General features: G+C 37.3%; 2 protein-coding genes and 1 long non-coding RNA gene across 4 annotated transcripts in view; 1 reads left to right on the top strand and 2 right to left on the bottom strand.

The window, feature by feature from the left end:
- The window catches only part of LOC309498610, a 127,892-nt gene that overhangs the window by 16,954 nt on the left and 93,856 nt on the right, over nucleotides 1-17,082 (bottom strand). The window lies entirely within an intron of this gene.
- On the bottom strand, nucleotides 45-5,713 carry dpagt1 (dolichyl-phosphate (UDP-N-acetylglucosamine) N-acetylglucosaminephosphotransferase 1 (GlcNAc-1-P transferase)). Its single transcript, XM_082169849.1, has 9 exons — nucleotides 4,831-5,713; nucleotides 4,608-4,728; nucleotides 3,550-3,763; nucleotides 3,264-3,410; nucleotides 2,206-2,290; nucleotides 1,824-2,012; nucleotides 1,510-1,597; nucleotides 1,187-1,342; nucleotides 45-584 (listed from the first exon to the last, which is right to left on the bottom strand). The coding sequence occupies exons 1-9, from the start codon at nucleotides 4,992-4,994 to the stop codon at nucleotides 519-521; spliced, it is 1,230 nt and encodes a 409-aa protein (XP_082025975.1). The 5' UTR covers nucleotides 4,995-5,713; the 3' UTR covers nucleotides 45-518.
- c2cd2l (c2cd2 like) overlaps nucleotides 7,037-17,082 on the top strand; it is a 32,698-nt gene continuing 22,652 nt past the window's right edge. For both annotated transcript variants that reach the window (XM_082170618.1, XM_082170619.1), the window contains exons 1-2: nucleotides 7,037-7,349; nucleotides 8,767-9,199. In XM_082170618.1, the coding sequence (XP_082026744.1) occupies nucleotides 8,840-9,199 (360 nt within the window). In that variant the 5' untranslated portion in view covers nucleotides 7,037-7,349; nucleotides 8,767-8,839. The remainder of the gene's footprint in view (nucleotides 7,350-8,766; nucleotides 9,200-17,082) is intronic.

The following is a 17,082-nucleotide window of genomic DNA, read 5'->3' on the forward strand; positions in this document are numbered from 1 at the left end:
GTGTTTGGATATGTCTGAATACTGTACAAAAACAGTACACAAAATTAATATTTTTCTTCCCAGAAGCTAGTGTGGTCCATTGTCACATTGGTTTATTCAAATGAGTCAAAGGCATAATATTAGATCTGACACAGAAAAATATAAGTACATTTATCAAGTAATCTTTAAGAAATGCTCTCAAAAATTTCACCAACTGCCTAAAATATCCCTGAATGTAAGTGTTTCACATAATCTTTCAAAATAGAACCCTCTGCTTTTCAAGTCATCCCCAAATTATTGTAAATCCTTATGCATGAGCCTTCCTGTCCCAATGAAAATTAAGGGCATATGTGTAGACTGTCCCTTCACATGCAGATATATAGACAGAAGTGCTGAAATACACTGTATTGTAATTAGATTCCATCATTTATAGGTGACAGGTAGAATATTAACCATTAGAAATAAAAAAAATCTGTTGATACAGTTTGTTCTCCAAATGAAAGCAGCAGGTTGTAAAGTCTCTCAGGATCGCAAGTTTTCTAGACGTCGTAGAACAGACGCACAAGGTGATACCGGATTCCAAAAGCTACAGCACTCCCCAAGACCTAAGAAAGAAATATAGTAAGAACTATAATATTATTTATATCTACCAAAACAACCTTTGAAGAACATTAAGAACATCTAATGCAGGTTTATTGGAGGTTCCTAGCTATAGACGAAAGAAAATTGGTGGAATACACTACCATCAGATATTAGGGAAGCTAGTACACTCAGTATTTTAAAAAGAAAGTTAAAACTGATCTTTGTACTTTGGAATTTAATTAGTTACACTGAATTATGCTTTTAATAAATTGTATTTTGTGTTGTAGGTGATTACTTTTATGTTTGTCCTCCATACGTTTTAGTATTTTATACTGTATGTGTTGCATTTAATTTCTTTTATCCCTTATGTTTGATGCTAGTTTTTATTGGATGTGATGTTGCTGTTGATTTTTGACTATATCATTTTTATGTAAAGCACTTTGAACTGCATTTAATGCCTTTATGGCTAGGGGGCCTTTGAATAACTGAATAACATTGAACCACTGATGATGCTTTCTCATATTTTAGTGAGGTTGTAATATATCACAACCTTCTTTACTGTTTCAAACCACTATGAATTGTAATAACCATAGTATTGCACATTACATCTGAACTAGGGATTCACCTGTATTAACAGCATGATTGCAGTAAGGTTTCTCTCATGGGTAGGTCCCAGTACTTTTAGAACCAGGTTGATAAGGGTCATGTTGTTACACTCAATAAACTCATCATCTCCTTCCAGCCCTCTACGCACATCTAGAAGCCATAACATTTCTGCCACCTGCAGGATAAAAGAGGAAATCACATTCAAACATCATTTTATACAGGGAATACCAAATAGGATGTGCTCCTAGATCTTTTGTTGGCCAGCAACAACATTCCTTTCAAACAAACAGTCCTAAACCCATTTATAATGATAAATACTGATAGTGGCATGTGTGTTTTTACCTTCAGAATAAGTTGTCCTAATTTGCCTAGGTCCTTCTGTTTGAACTTGGAATAGCTCATGCCAAGTTTTCCTGTGTCAGGCTGTAACCTGTATTGACACATTTTAGAGGTCAAGCTCTCAAAACCATTTCTTGTTGCTTTATCTATGGTGTAAATGCTTAGTGTAAATGCCTTTATATATATTATAACTGTAATGCATGAAGACTTTGATTACAAAGAACTTATGAGAATTTTAGGTCAAATTAAATTCCACTGTGAATAAAAAAAGAATATTCGTTATAGTAAGATTTTAAAATGTTAGTGTAAAAACCCACCTAGGAAGGCGATGTCTGGGGCAGGGAATAATGTGAAATAGCTGAGGCAGGGAATAAATGAAGTTGATGACTTGGGGGATGAAGAAAAGCAGCATGGTCTTACTAAAGTGTCCGAGTATCCCGACCACTGCAAACGTCATTCCAGCAAAGTAACAGAAAGTGTCTCCCACAAACACAGAGGAAGGGTACCTGAGAGGTATTCAAAGTAGAGGTTTATTATTTGTTCAAAAACAAAAGTGGTTGAGGTTAAGATTATTATCAGTGTTGATAGTCAAACTTAATAACTTATAGAGTACAGCATTTTCAGTATTTTAAAGGCCTGTCTTAAACTAAAGCACATTTCACAGGTAAAGATAATCAAAAAGCAATAGTTTTTACAAACCAGTTGTGGTAGAAGAGGGCTAATGTGGTGAAGAAAAAGGGAATCATGAAATACAAAGAGAAAACATGGTCTTCCCTGTAGTCTCCTGAAAGAGAAACGTTAATCAAAGATCAGTTTAATAATTCAAAGAGAGAGATAATATAGCTGCAGTGCAGACTTATTTAAATAAACTCAAGCAATGTCAGTAAGGTTTGAACAATAACTTAAATAATATCTCCATATAATAGTCAAAAGTTTGGAATAGTTCAAAAAATGTTTAATCTTTTTAAAAACTTTTATATTATTGCAATTTATAATAACTGTAAAATGTCATTTATCTCTGTGATGGCAAAGCTGAATTTTCAGCATCACTACTCCAGTCCTCAGTGTCACATGATCCATCAGAAATCATTATAATATTCTGAGTTGGTGCATCACAGGAATAAATGACATTTTAAAATATATTCATATAACAACAATTCTTTTAAATTGTAATATTACAGTTGTATTGAATTTTTTTTATCATATAAATGCAGGCTGGGGGAACATAAAAAAATCGTAATTATTCAAAAAATTTGACCAGTGGTGTATATACATATATACATACATATATATACATTATGCATATTTTAAAATGGCTAAAAAATGGTGTGGCAAGGGGGGCGTGGTTTAGTGAAGTCTGTGACGGGAGAGAGGATCGGGAGACAGGTGCGGCGTAAGTGGGTTGAGTGCCAAAAGAACGAGACCAAAAGAAGAGAGACGCGGAGATGGTGTGGTTGTACGCATGGGTCCAAAGAAACACCAAGAGACAAGTACAAAGAGACTGTGCCAAGGAGAAAGCTCAGAGAGGGTGCCAGAATGAATTGGAGCAGCACTGATTGTACTGGACTGAGTTTTATGCCTCAGCGCCGTGGGCGCGATTGTTTGTTTGTTTTTCTTTCAGTTTCAATAAAACACCCACCGACTCCGTAAGCCGACCCTGTCCTCTTCCTTCCCTAAATCTTGAACTCTGTTACAAATGGTTTTGAATCTATGTGGAAAAACTGATCAAATATGTTGAAAATAGACCCTCCTCTCACCATTGAGCTCCAGTAAATTAAAGAGAATGATGGAGCCAGATATGAAGAGAGCTTGACCAGACTCAATGCCATTGATACCGGCCAAGATGTTGATGGCATTTGTGCAGAACACAGCCAACATTCCCATATACACATAATACAGAATGCCTGAAACACATATAAAAAACTACTTAGAATATCAACAACTTATCCTACATATCAAACAAAAGGGCAATACAATCAACCTCTGTGTCAAGACACATAGAGCACCAGACATTTAAGCATACTATCTGACCGTCAAACTCACCCAAGTCCAGATGCATCCCCAGCAGGACTCGGAAAGGTTTGGGCACGACAATGACAGTGTTGCCAAAGTTAGTAAAGTAGACCATGAGTAGAGGCAGGGAGGCCATAGTGGGCAGCAGTAGCTTGTGTCTCCATCGTAGGTTCAGAACATCATCAGCAAAACCCAGGAATATCATGCAGCAGATGGCTAACAACGCACCAATCAGTTGCACAAACTAACATGGACATATCATTGATCAAGAGGAAACAAAAAAATATGAAAAACATGTCAGTACAGGACATTTTGGAATACTGTAGTGCACAAATATCACAGTGATGGTATCACATAGTAATACCATAGAACTTCAATAGATTCCTTGCAACAGAATGAATGTCATTTTATTACTTTATATTTGGCTACATTATTCAGCAAGGTTGCACATGTCCACAAATGCATGATTTTCCCACTGTATGTATGGCTGTGAAGTTTCACTGTATCATGGTCATTTGAGGCTAAGGTGCAAATTAGTTTGCCGTATCATTTTTGTCTAAAAACACAGTACTGTGGTAAAAAAAAAGTTTTGGGTCATTAAGACTTTTTAAAATGTTTTTTGAAAGAAGTTTGTTGTGTTCACCTAGGCTGCATTTATTTGAAAAATACAGCAAAAACAGTTATATAGCGGAATTTTTTTTCAAATTCACAACTGTTTTTTTATTTTTTACTGTTTTTAAAATGTAATTTATTCCTGTGATGGCAAAGCTGAATTTTCAGCATCATTACTCCTTTAGAAATCATTCTAATATGCTGATTTGCTGCTCAAGAATCATTTCTTCTTCTTCTTATTATTATTATTATAGATGTTAATACAATTGTGTTGCTTGATTTTTGTGGAATACATGATCAATTTTTTTCAGGATTCTTTGTGAATAGAAAGTTCAAAAGAACAGCATTTATTTTAAATAGAAATCTTTTCTAAGAAAGAAATACTTCTTTCAACATATTTTTTTTTTTACTGACCTCAAACTTTTGATGAGTTCTTGAAATGTTTGTTATTTATGATAAGGGAATCATTAGCTCACCTCGTTGTGAGGGAAGCGTTGACACTTTTCTCCCATAAAGCACTGGAGGAAGGGTACAGGGATGAAGAGGAAGAGAATGATGAGGAAGACTGTGCCACTGATTACACCTTGTGATTCGGGTCTGGTTAATGAGGAGAGAAAATTCAATTCAGGTTTCAGACATCAAATTGCAATGCATACTTTTGATGCACAATAATGTATGTAAAGAAAATCAATCACTTACACCTCTTTCTTTATGGTTTTATTTAGGTCCATGCCATAGAGTCTTGCAGATATGAAATGATCCTTAAAAGCAGGAATAAGCTTGACTGTTGCAATGCACCCCAGTGCAGACATACAAGAGTTGATGATAAGAGGAAGGACAGGAATTGGAGACATCTTCTCCATTGACTAACACTCTATACAATTGCAATAAACTGTATTTACTGTATTATACAAGCAGTTATATGTCGACAAATCTCTTTGAAAACAGAGCTCGCTTCCTGTCAGCAACTATCAATACATTTATGTTGTATACAATACAATATACATATTCATAGTGAAGCTGTCATTAATTGAGCATGTTTCGAGGTTGACAAATAATTTGACTACATTTCAAATACAACTATAGACCACATTGCTGCAGACACCACTGCATGAAAGCGCGCGCATAAATGACATTGATTCCTTTTCGAAACGACCGAACTGTTTTTTATACAAAAGAACTTCATTGACTTGACGTTGACAGCTGGATTTCCATAAGGTAAATTACAGGCAATCTAGAATAAGAACCCTGCCCAAATAACTACCGGTTCAGGTTATGAGTTACTAGTTACTCGTCGGAATAATGTAAACAGCTTTTAAATCAAAACCTGATATATATGTCAGTTTACAGTGTATGTTTAGCTCTGATCTCATCACAAAATCCACGTCTACTTCCGTCAACATAATCCGTCCCCCGACTGGTTATATTAATACGACTCGCTTATTATACACGTATAGGTTGTTGGTACGACAGCAAAAGCTTTAAAGCGCAAGGTTGCTAAATACACGTTAGTGACCAGGTAGGTGGTTTATCAGAGAAATATATAAATAAATATTTTTATCATCTTGGTTTCAGTCGAACCTTTGAAGTTGTAACACAACCGGAAACAAAAAGAGAAAGATGGTAAAGGTCCCATTTTTCGTTTAGGAACATATTAAGTTACTAATAATGTACAAAAATACTACTAACGTTACTACTACTGCTAATGCTGCTGCTGCTGCTGCTGCTGCTACTACTACTACTACTACTACTACTACTAACAGTTACTTATAATAATAATTAATCATAATAATAAGCCGTATTTTTATTATTTGGTCTATTTACTATCTATTAATCTATTTACACTATTAAATCCATTCATTTTATTATTTGCCAAAATGGAATGCTGTAAGTTAATTATATATTTTGATAAAATATTCATTGTATGTTTTGACAGTTTCTTCAAAACAAAGAATTGGAGCAGGGACATGCTCACTCTATTATAATAGCAATATAACAACCATGTCTATGAAATTCTGAAATTAACTAAAGTGTATTATATTATTTTTATTACAGCAGTATTATATCATAAAATAATCTTACAAGCAATTGATTTTGAGTTCAAATAAATATCAAAGAATTCAAATAAATAACATCTTTCTTGAAAAAAAAATGTATGAATGTACATTTTTGCAAGGAATAATAAAATAAAACAATAAAATAATTGTAAAATGAAAAGAGTCACCCACATTTTTTTTTCATTTTTTTTTTTGCCTTTTACAGAGGTTTGTGGATACATTTAGTTTTACAAAATTAGAACAATCTGTCTAAAACACTACACAGTCTTTAAACTCTATGCAAAAAACGCAATTAGTCTAAGAAAATAAGTGGATAACTGTTTCTTCAAAGTGAGGACAAAAAGAACATAATGCTATCTTTATGACATAATTATCCTCATAAACTTCAGTCCAGCTCCCCTCTCTGTGCGTAATTGGTGGAGTTCATCAGCCACACTAACCCTAACCTTACCAAAGTTACCATATCCCTACACAATAATTTTTTTGTCAAATAGGCCTATTAGGTTAAGCTCCACCCATTACGTCGTCCAGAGAGGTAGAGCTGGACGTCATGCATTTCAGGAGCACAGAGATGGTCCTCACTGCAGAACATGAAATCCACGGGGAGGAGTCGGATCTAGATCCAACTCCTCCCACCTTACATATACCTAAACCTACCCATCTCCACCCCCTGATCCCTAAACCTACCCCTAAACCTACCAATCTCCACCCCTTTATCTGGATCCAACTCCGCCCCCCGGATCTCGTGTTCTGCATTGAGGTGCTAGCTACTGGGAGCACAGGCAGGGAATGTGCGCGTGGCGCGTGCGCAGTTTCGACACCCCTAAAAGTGTGCGTGTCTCTTTAAATACGTTTGTGTTGCTACACTATTTGACAGCTCGACTGTTCTGTTCTTGCGCATTACCATTACAGACCGTCCGACACCGACGGTGGGAGGGGGACACATTTCTCTTGCGTTGACAGCACTGGATATAATAAATGTGCGGTTGTATGTAGCATGCTAAAGATTCACGTAACGGATGTCATGTACCGATCAACACAGGTTTGTGGAAGATGCTCGGACCTGAAGACTGGCGCTGGAATTACGAAGAAATGATGTAGCCATTGAGCTGGTGTTCTGTAGCTGGTCAGCGTCCAAAGACGGCGTTTCTCATCTGTTCGGTAATCAATCCTTTCTATTTATTTTTCATCCAAATAATGGGAACATTCGGCGTCGAATGCGTGTGCAGCATTTTTGTTAATCGTAGGCGCGTTGAGAGTCAGCTGAACTGACTGAACTGAATCAGATGCACAAAAATGCTGTCTAGGTAGGGTTTGAAACAGCTATTCAAATGGTGACCAGTGAGGGGACTTAAACATACATGGTTTGATATGAACACCATTATACGCTGTATAAGTACAATCTTAGAATAGCTGTCAAGAAGAAGGGAATGTAAATGAATCTGTAGATTGGGTCATGATGAGCTAAGCTCGACGTTGCAATGCAGCACTGACCCAGAACACAGCTGCTATCATCGCTGCTGGACTGCCAGTAATGTGACAGAATCGGAGCTAGTTTGTATGAGACAGGCTTCACACAAGAATAGACTGTGCAACTGATCTGAGTTAGTTTTCTGGAAGAAGTTAGGCACTTCTCCGGTTTCAGGACAGGCATTGGATGTCACACTTTCACCGAAATGCTTAGTCAGTTTGCTTAATTGTTTAAACTTTTAAGCACAGGTGGTGATAAGGAGACATGCACTTGTAAATCTCTGATAACAGCATGACTTGTAACCCTTGGTAACCGTTTGGTAGAACACAAATTGTGATAGTAACTTGTTTGGCAATAAAACAGGTAAAACAAGTATAAGCAGCATATATATATATAGTTTGGTAGGAAAACATTGGCCAAGAATATGATATACATGTAAATAGAAAAAAAAAAAACCAATAGCTAGCCTAATTTTCCCATCTGTGAATAAGAATGAATTTTACCTTTTGTTTTGTTGTTTTTTGGTTCACCCAAAAAATATTTTATCAGTAAATCACCATCATGGTGTTCCAAACACAAATGACTTTCTTTCTTTTTTTTTCTGTGGAACACAAAAGGAGAATGACTGTCTCAGGCACTTTTATGCTATAAAAGAAAGATGCAGTGAAAGTGAATGGTGGCTGGAGTCTTTCACATAGAACACGTTTTTGGATTTTGCATTGTTTTTCCATTGTTTTTCTATGTAAACATGCACTAGATGTGCATCTTTGGTCATGTGTGTCTACACAGTTCTAAACACAGCACTCAAGTAAAACAAAGTAAAAAAAAAAAAAAAAAAAAACACTTCTATAGACTACCACTACCATGCTTCTTGTGTTTTTAAACGCAAAAACACATTCTGTGTGAATGGCCCCTTACGTGCTTAGAAGAATGTGACAGTGCGTAAATGACAGAGTTTTCATTTTTGAGTGAACTGTCGCTTTAAGATGTCAGTGTTTCCTTTGAGATGTTGGTAACATGTCTTGTTGTTGCTGTATGGCTGTATATCCCTGCATCTGGTCTTTTTCCAGTCTACTTACTCTCGGTCTCTCTCTACCCTTTCCCCAGATTTCCAACCTTCGTGAGTCAAGATTTTCAACCCTTCTTAAAAATGAGACTGAAGTGATCAGTGATTAGGGAGATGATGACTTTCCAGGACGTGAGCTGGCTGGTTCAGGTGGCGCTCTTCTGCGCCTCACTGCTGGTTGTACTAGCCTGGCTAGTTCAGTTCTCACTGGGGTTGCTTCGCCCTAGGTGGTCCAGGGTCCAGGGCAAGAGGGAGACCCCGTGGCGGTTGCCCTTGAGTCTCACCCACCAGACACTGACTGGCGGTGTGTGGGGTTCCCTCTTGAGGCTGAGGCTGGGGCGAGATGGGGCAGGGACTGACACGGAGGCAGGTGTCAAGGGGCTTTTGTCTTCGCTCTTTGTGTTCAAGTCGTTCAGGGAGCACTGGCAGAGAGCCTGGGTGCGGGCACTCAACGAACAGGCCTGCAGGCAAGGGGTGAGTAATCTTTTATCTTGAGACAAAACGGTGTAGCAAAATATGTAGGAGGTTTTGTATATACATACGCATGTGTTTTCATTGCTCCATGCATGTTTATACATGTGTAAGAGTATTTTTAGGCTGTGCGAGTGTGTGTGGGCATAATATCATGGCCTGACTACTTGTTAGTGAATGTGTGGGTGTTAGAGTGTCAGGGGATGCAGGTTCTTGTGCAACAACCACACACTCGCTCTCCTCCCAGAAATCTGCTCTGCAGTGAGTATTACACATGACAGGCCTCAGTCTACCATCTCCTCGGGGGCTTTATCTCATGGAACCAAATTTGAGTATTTTTAATGGCTATCCTAAACGCAGAGATTTAGCAGAACATGTGATACTCTTGTTGCCTATGTGCATGAGATGTAGTTTTATAGTCACAAGCCACTTTCACACATGAAACCCATTAAATTGACAAATTATTTTTTCCAGCAAATGTACCACATCTCACATGCATTGGCTTGATGTTTTATCCATATTGCTACCATTTACACTTTTGTGAAACACAAAAATCTAAGAGCTTCTCTCTATCCGAGTGGATGAAAAATTAGTCATCCACTCGGATAGTCCTGACTCCTGACCAGAAAACAGAAAAATGTCTTTTAAATTTATTCAAAAAGCTGTATGTGTGAAATTGCTGACAGACACTTGATTATCACATTACTTAAGTTATTCACTACAGCAGTTACTGTTATTTATGATGAACGACTCAGTATCTCTTGGCCAATCAGGTACTCCGCAGTTCCACAATCAAAAAGTTATCTTTGACAACTGGTTTCCTCTGTAGCCCCTTGTCTGGTTACAGGTGCGTTTGAGGGCTGGTGAGTTGTGTAAAGGTCTCCACTCCTATATTTAACTGTATTTGATCTATGTCTATATCAAAGCTCAGTCTGCCCAGTAGGTGAAACAGTCGACGTCCATTCGTTCCCTCTCTAGACACTTTCCTCAGTGAGGTCAGGCTGAATTTTGAAAAAATGCTTTTACTAGATGAAGTCTTTGAAGATCAGTTAATCAGAAGTCTTACCATCATTTTAAGCGATAGGTATCTGCATTTTTAGTCTGATGAGATATCAAAAGAATGTAGAAATGGCATTTTCACCCGTCAGTCACATCCGGTTGCTTTTTACAGCAAATCCTTCAAGGGATTTAAACTTCAATACAGTGAACTTTGCTCCAGCACCTGAGCTATATAGAAAGTGGGAAAAAAAGAGAGAAAATCCTTCCATCTCATTTCCTTACTGAGGTCTCCAGCCGATAGTTGTGCCAGTTCAGCAACCTAGTTATTTTCTCAGGTTGTCAAAGTGGGGGAAGGGAAGGCTACAGAACGCAGTTATGCAATTGCTGTCCTTTATCTTAAATTTCTTCACAGTCAGTGGGTTGCGCTAGAAAAGAAGAGGAGGCCGAGGCCAATAAATAACCATTTATTGGTTCGCTGTTTAATGTAAGTGCCCATTTTGGCCGTGTGCCATAGCCGCATCTCTGATTGTAATGTGGTCAGCTGATCCTAAAAGAAACTTAGTGCTGCGAAGTGCAACGATTCTGCAGACTCTGTATGCGGGGTATTAGGGAGTCCTGAAGTAAGGACTTTTGCTAATGAACATCTTTAACGTCAAGATAAGTCAAGTCACCTATTTTTATATAGTGCTTTATACAATAGATACAATACAATCTGTTTCAAAACAGCTTTACAGTGATGCATTTCGGCTGCTGTTCATCTGAAGTCAGTTCAGTTTTAATTCAGTTCCATTGTAAAGATCATCCATTATTAAATGAGTTAATTTCATCTATAAAGCAGTTCTGCAACAAAAAAACAAAATTATGTCATCGTGACAGCTCAGTTGAGTTCTTATATAACAGCGTCAGTCAGATCAATATTGTTGAATATTGAGTGTCCACAACTAAGCAAGACCGAGACGACAGTGGCAAGGAACCCAAAATCCATCAGGTGACAGAATGGAGAAAAAAACCTTGTGAGAAGCCAGGCTCAGTCGGGGGGCCAGTTCTCCTCTGGCCAATAAATGAACGCTGTGTGATTCAGGCTGCATCAGAAGTCAGAATTCAGAATTCAGATTGGGATCAGTAGCATTCAAATATTCATCCAGTTCATTTTGCTTGAAGATGGATTCATCACGCCTGTATGGAGCCGAAGCTGGCCATGGGGTCTGTGTCATGTTGACGTGGCCTTGTTTGTTTGGCACAGGTCATGAATAGCATTCTGTTCTTGATTGTGGAGTATGTGCATGTGAAATCCCTTTATTTAAGGTTTTGTGATGATGTTATGGAAGGTGCGGCTTCCATTATAAACATTCATGGGATGATAGTTTCATGACTGCTCATAAACATACAGGTTATATTGGTGGAATGATAGTTTCAGGACAGCATTTAAACATACAGGTTATATTGGTACAATATGTGTTATTGTGTGATTCGAGCTAATTAAAACTAGGAGTGTAATGCTTTTGTCATCCAGCTCTTCCCAAAGTTCGTCAAACTAGAGTCTTGATACTAATGGTGCGGTCACATGTACCATTTTTTTTAAAACCAGATTTTTTAAAAGTCGGAGCATCGTGGTTTTGACTAGCTCTGAGAGTGCTCCACTACCGCTCCATCACGAGTACAATTCATGCCAACGGCCCATTATAGAACTGCATTTTTAGCAAGAATTCACACGTTAAACACATTTATCACTGACATGATACAAATGGATCACTCAAATCAGAAAAAAAGTTTATGATAACGGCGATGGACATGAGCGGGAGGTTATAGTTCTCAAGGAATTTGTTTACCTTCTAGATAGGCTACTGAATATGATCGGATGAACGCACATTTTAAACAGGTAGCACTTATTCACACACGCATTCGCTCTCTCACTAATGCATTCAAACTAATATAATCTTACAGTGCTGTCTGTATTTAATTTAAATATAGCGACCCGTAGATACAATAACTGATGAAAATGTAGTTATTTTCGTTTTTCCAAACTAAATTTGCACTGCAAAAAGCAACAATGATATTTAAACTTTAATACTGATAATAACCATGTAATAAGCTTAGAATGTCATAAGAAAAGTTTGCTCTCAGTATTATATAGTATTGTTTATTTATTTCTTCATTTAATAGGCCTATATATTATGAACAGAACTTTTGCGAGATTTCAAAGCATACTTGTAAATACTTTAGCCGCAATTTCCTCAGGGAGCGAAGACGGAGCGGTGTTTTTGATATCAGTGAGCGAGGAGTGGAGCGGGGAACGGTAAATGGTGAACCCGGAGTGGAGCTGGAGCGAGGTGATTATTGAATGCTTGGAGCGCGGAGGGGAAACTGATGGCGCTCCACTCCGCTCACATACTCTAGTAATGCATCACTATACCAGAGACAGTGGACAAGGGGCCTTTTGCTAGTAAAATGTTTCTGAAAATAAGCCTTTAGCCTTGTGCCTTTTACTACAGAATATTTTCCAGACGTCTTTCCAAACTCTCTGTTGCATCTGTTTTCAAGATCTGTTTATCTGCCAAAACCCTTCACACAGTAGCATACTGTTGAGTTCAGTTCAACTTCTATGAATTTTGTCTCAATTATACAAAGCAATGGAGCATAAAGAGTTTCAAATCTGAGCTGTAACGAAAAGACAGTCATGCTTTGTTTGTTCTTTTCCATTTTAATGATTTTTACCTTTTATGAAAGGAAACCATTTTATGTTTCTCTGGTCTTCTGAAAGTTTTACCATCTATGATAATAATGTAGGAGGAGAGAAAATTTGCTAACAGAGGAAAGACAATTAACTGGTTCCAATGAAAAGTAGTCAGGGAGAATTTAAAGACCTTGTGGATGATTGGACCTTCTTTTCAAAAAAAAAGGAATGTAGGTGTCAGTGATCTACTAGGCCTATCAATTTCATGTGCAATAACCGGACCTTCTGTGGGAATTTATAGTACCATTAAATGTTAGTCACGTGACTCTCCCTTAGAGGTGACCTCCATGTGCTAGTTAAATATCCCTGTGTTAGATTGGGCTTTGGGGAGAAGTTCCCATTTTGGAAGCTCTGATCTAGAATCTTGTCTCCAAGCAGACCAGATATTTGCTCTTTCAGCATGCCGAATCTTTGACACCTCAAACCACTCGTATCAAGTTCTTTTAATCTTAAAAACCTGCCAGAGAGGTTGTTCCAGTTCTTGTGAGGTTTTTTTGTGTATGCGTGAGATCAGATCGAGCGCAAAAGTGATCAAGCAACTTTTGCCTGGCCCCTCTGAAACGCTGAAGCCATCTGTTGACACGGCAACATGAAAACAAACACCATGGTTCCAGCCCTAGCCATGGCGACCACCTCTAAGGTTAGACAGCGAAAGAGAAGAGAGAGTCAGCTGCATCCCAATTCACCTAGCCTACTTATACTATGCCCTAAAATAATGTACTGTTTTTGTAAAGAAAAATACATACTTTAGAGTGTGTAGCAGAATAGTAGGCAAGCTTTGGGACATACCTCTACTGTTACTACTTTAATGAACCGCTCTGTTGCTTAGTTATGTGCATCCTGTCAATCATCTAGTCACAGTTAAAATTCTTCACATTCAATTTAATTTAAAGTCCTGCCATATCAGAGAGAATGGTATTATTAGAGCTGTCAGTGGATTACATTTTTTTTTACATCTCGAATAATCTTGATTAATCACATACTTATCTTGAAATGAACCAAAGGCTACATCATTTATCTTGCTTAACGTTTTTATTTTGTCATCCTTTGCTATATCCAGCAAAGTAAACTAAACTATCAGATTAAAGAAGGATTCTGTTTTTTCTGAAAGGTTTTTTTCATGGAAAATGTAGGTGTCTTTCCAAAAAAGGACACTTGGAGACTCCAAAAGCACACCTAATAACCAAATTCTATAATTCATAAATGTATGCACAAAGCATACACGACAAGAATAACATTACAGAACAAAACTTTTCAGAATTCAGTGTACAGTATGTGTACAGTGCAACAGCAAAGAGTTTGTTTAGAGCTTGTTTAAGTTTTAGACGTGTCAAGTTACGATGGAGATGCTTAGACCTGAGTGCATATGCCTTCAGTAGCCTTCACGGATCCATTCAGAATTACTAAACACAGCAACATACACATGCCAGATAAAAACATTATCCTGATTGTGTGGAAACTACGTGAATGTACTGAAATGTGTCGGTGCATAAATACAATGTGCGATCAGTGCGTCGAGAGCGCACATTAGAGCTGCACGAGTATGACCAAAATCATAATTTTTGATTATTCCCTTTGAAATTGTAATTGCGATATATTAATTACAATTATTGAATTTTACATTGAATGATGTTTTGAATAGCTTTTGAATAGCGTGAGGGTTCACGCTCTTCAGAATCAATGACAGAATATGACAGAGCTTGTGTTTTAAAGCTAAACAGACACTGGAATGAATAATTCACTGAAAACTGGCTGTGAGTGACTCTCTGCTATCTCTGATGTAATAAGCTTGGCTTTCTTTACATTAGGACTGTTTTGAACTGACTGTTTGAATGCATTCACTTACTTGATAATTGGACTGAAAACTTTTCCAGAGTTTAGCATCTTAAAATGATCTGATCACAAACAGAGAAGCAAAATTGCGTTAAGGGCTTAGAATAGAAATTTCCGCCTACCAGTTACAGGTGCTTGCGCCATTGTAGATGCAGTGTGATAAACTCCCGACTCCCATGAGGTCATCTAACTGCGTGACTTAAATGACTTTAATGACTTTAATGACAACATTTTGCGTGCTTCATTAATTTATTTGCGTTAAATTATTTTAACACGTTAAGGATTTTGAGTTAATCGCATGCATTAACACGTTAACTTTGACAGCCCTAATAATAATGTATTAAAGTTTAAAAAGTCCAAACGTATCTTTTATAAAAGTTAACAATGTTGTTGCAGATATATAATGTGGATAACATTGAATATTTTTTCTTAAGGTTAGATACTGATTATTAATCTTTCAATCCCCTTCCCCATCAGTCTCGCACATCCACCATGTTTGTATTTTTTATAAAACTTTATTTATTACTTTTTTTTATTTTTTATTCTGATCGAATCCCCATCCAACACGCAATGGGTTGTGGGCAGTATTACCCGTAAGAGATGCATGGATCTGCACTTTGAATTCTAACAAGAACTACTAGAGCATCCGGGTATCTTTGAAATACTAATTTCAACATAATTTGGAACACACTAATTTAGGATGGATCATAGAAATAGGGAATTAGAGACACTTGATGTGTCCCAATTCGCATACTATCTGTTGAACATTTGTGCTTTTTTATCTAATAATTTTGTAATTATTAATTATTTAGGCTACAATAACAAAACTGTGCAGTGAATGTGTATCTGTAACCTTGTAAAGCCTGACATGAATGTATATATTCATGTCAGGCTTTAAGTTAAGAATGATCCTTTTCTTTTCCTTATCATATCATTTAAAGCTAAGGAAATGATAAGGAAAAGAAAATGATCAGATTTTTTAAAGGAACAGTTTATTGAATTGTTAGACAAAATATTTTTAAAAATCTAGTTTTAATTTGTGTTTTTTGTTGATTATCATATTTGATACATCAGTCTTTTATGGCTCATATAGTATTATATAGAATAATAGAGCTTATACTTGAGTAGAAAAAGCACCTCAATTTTATTCAGAGGCCTAAACCGAGAAGACTGCATTGCTGCTGTTGCAGATATTTATACGGCCAAAAAGTATAATGAAATTCTGATAGCTTGTAATGCAAATCATTAAGATCTTTATAACAGCAGATGAGCATTCATTTAAAGAAGGGGGGAAAGACAGATTCAGGGCTCTGTGCATATGTGTGTGTGATTGCCTGAGGCATTGAGAGGGAAATGCACGGAGACTACTCCACCAACGAGAAAGAGTTTGTTTAATTCATTCAGATGAAACTTTGCAACTTTTTAATTATAATCGTTAATACGAAGGTCTCCAGATAACTTCTCACTAGGAGGATAATCCAGCCATTGACCACTGGTTAATCTCCTCTGCATAATTTCACATGCGGTGGGATTTTAATCTGATTACTGGTACGCTTACTGTTACAGAGAGAGTGGCATTGCTGTTGGACTGTCTATAAGGGAAGGATTATGGGGAAGATGTTCAATAAAGGATGTGATTATATTGTATATATATATCAGTATATCAGTTTTTACACTCCACAATGTGTACATCCAGGTTGAAATTGCTTTAGGCATATCTGTTTCTAAATAAATCAAATTAGATGGCAGAGGCCTAAAGTAAAAAAAAAAAAAAATATATATATGGATGGATATTACTTTACTAGCACCCCAGAGAAACCTTGATGTCAACCTTAAATTTAGCTGACTACGCTGCAGTGGGAATTAAGTGTTGCTCTATGGTCTGTGTTCTGCAGTTATGGTCATATTTGGTCAGTTTTGGGCTACATTTCTGTGATGTGTGAGGCTTTATCCTTCGCTTGTTCTTTCCTCTTTCTTTCTCACTCAACATGCTCACATACGCTCACACACACACACACACACACACACACACACACACACACACACACACACACACACACACACACACACACACACACACACACACACACACACACACACACACACACACACACACACACACACACACACACACAAACTCTAGTAATCCAGGGATTTGGCTGGGGGTGGGGGGGATCTGCACAGCTGGTTATATGTGGCAATAACAATAGAAGGACGTCCTCTGAGATTGTTCACACATACTACACACACACACTTATGTACACCACTTGCTAATAAACAAAGTTTGTTGTATGATTAGATACTGAGCAAAATGATAAAT

Source organism: Leuciscus leuciscus (genome assembly GCF_965113295.1).
Source record: "Leuciscus leuciscus genome assembly, chromosome: 5".
Taxonomy (NCBI): domain Eukaryota; kingdom Metazoa; phylum Chordata; class Actinopteri; order Cypriniformes; family Leuciscidae; genus Leuciscus; species Leuciscus leuciscus.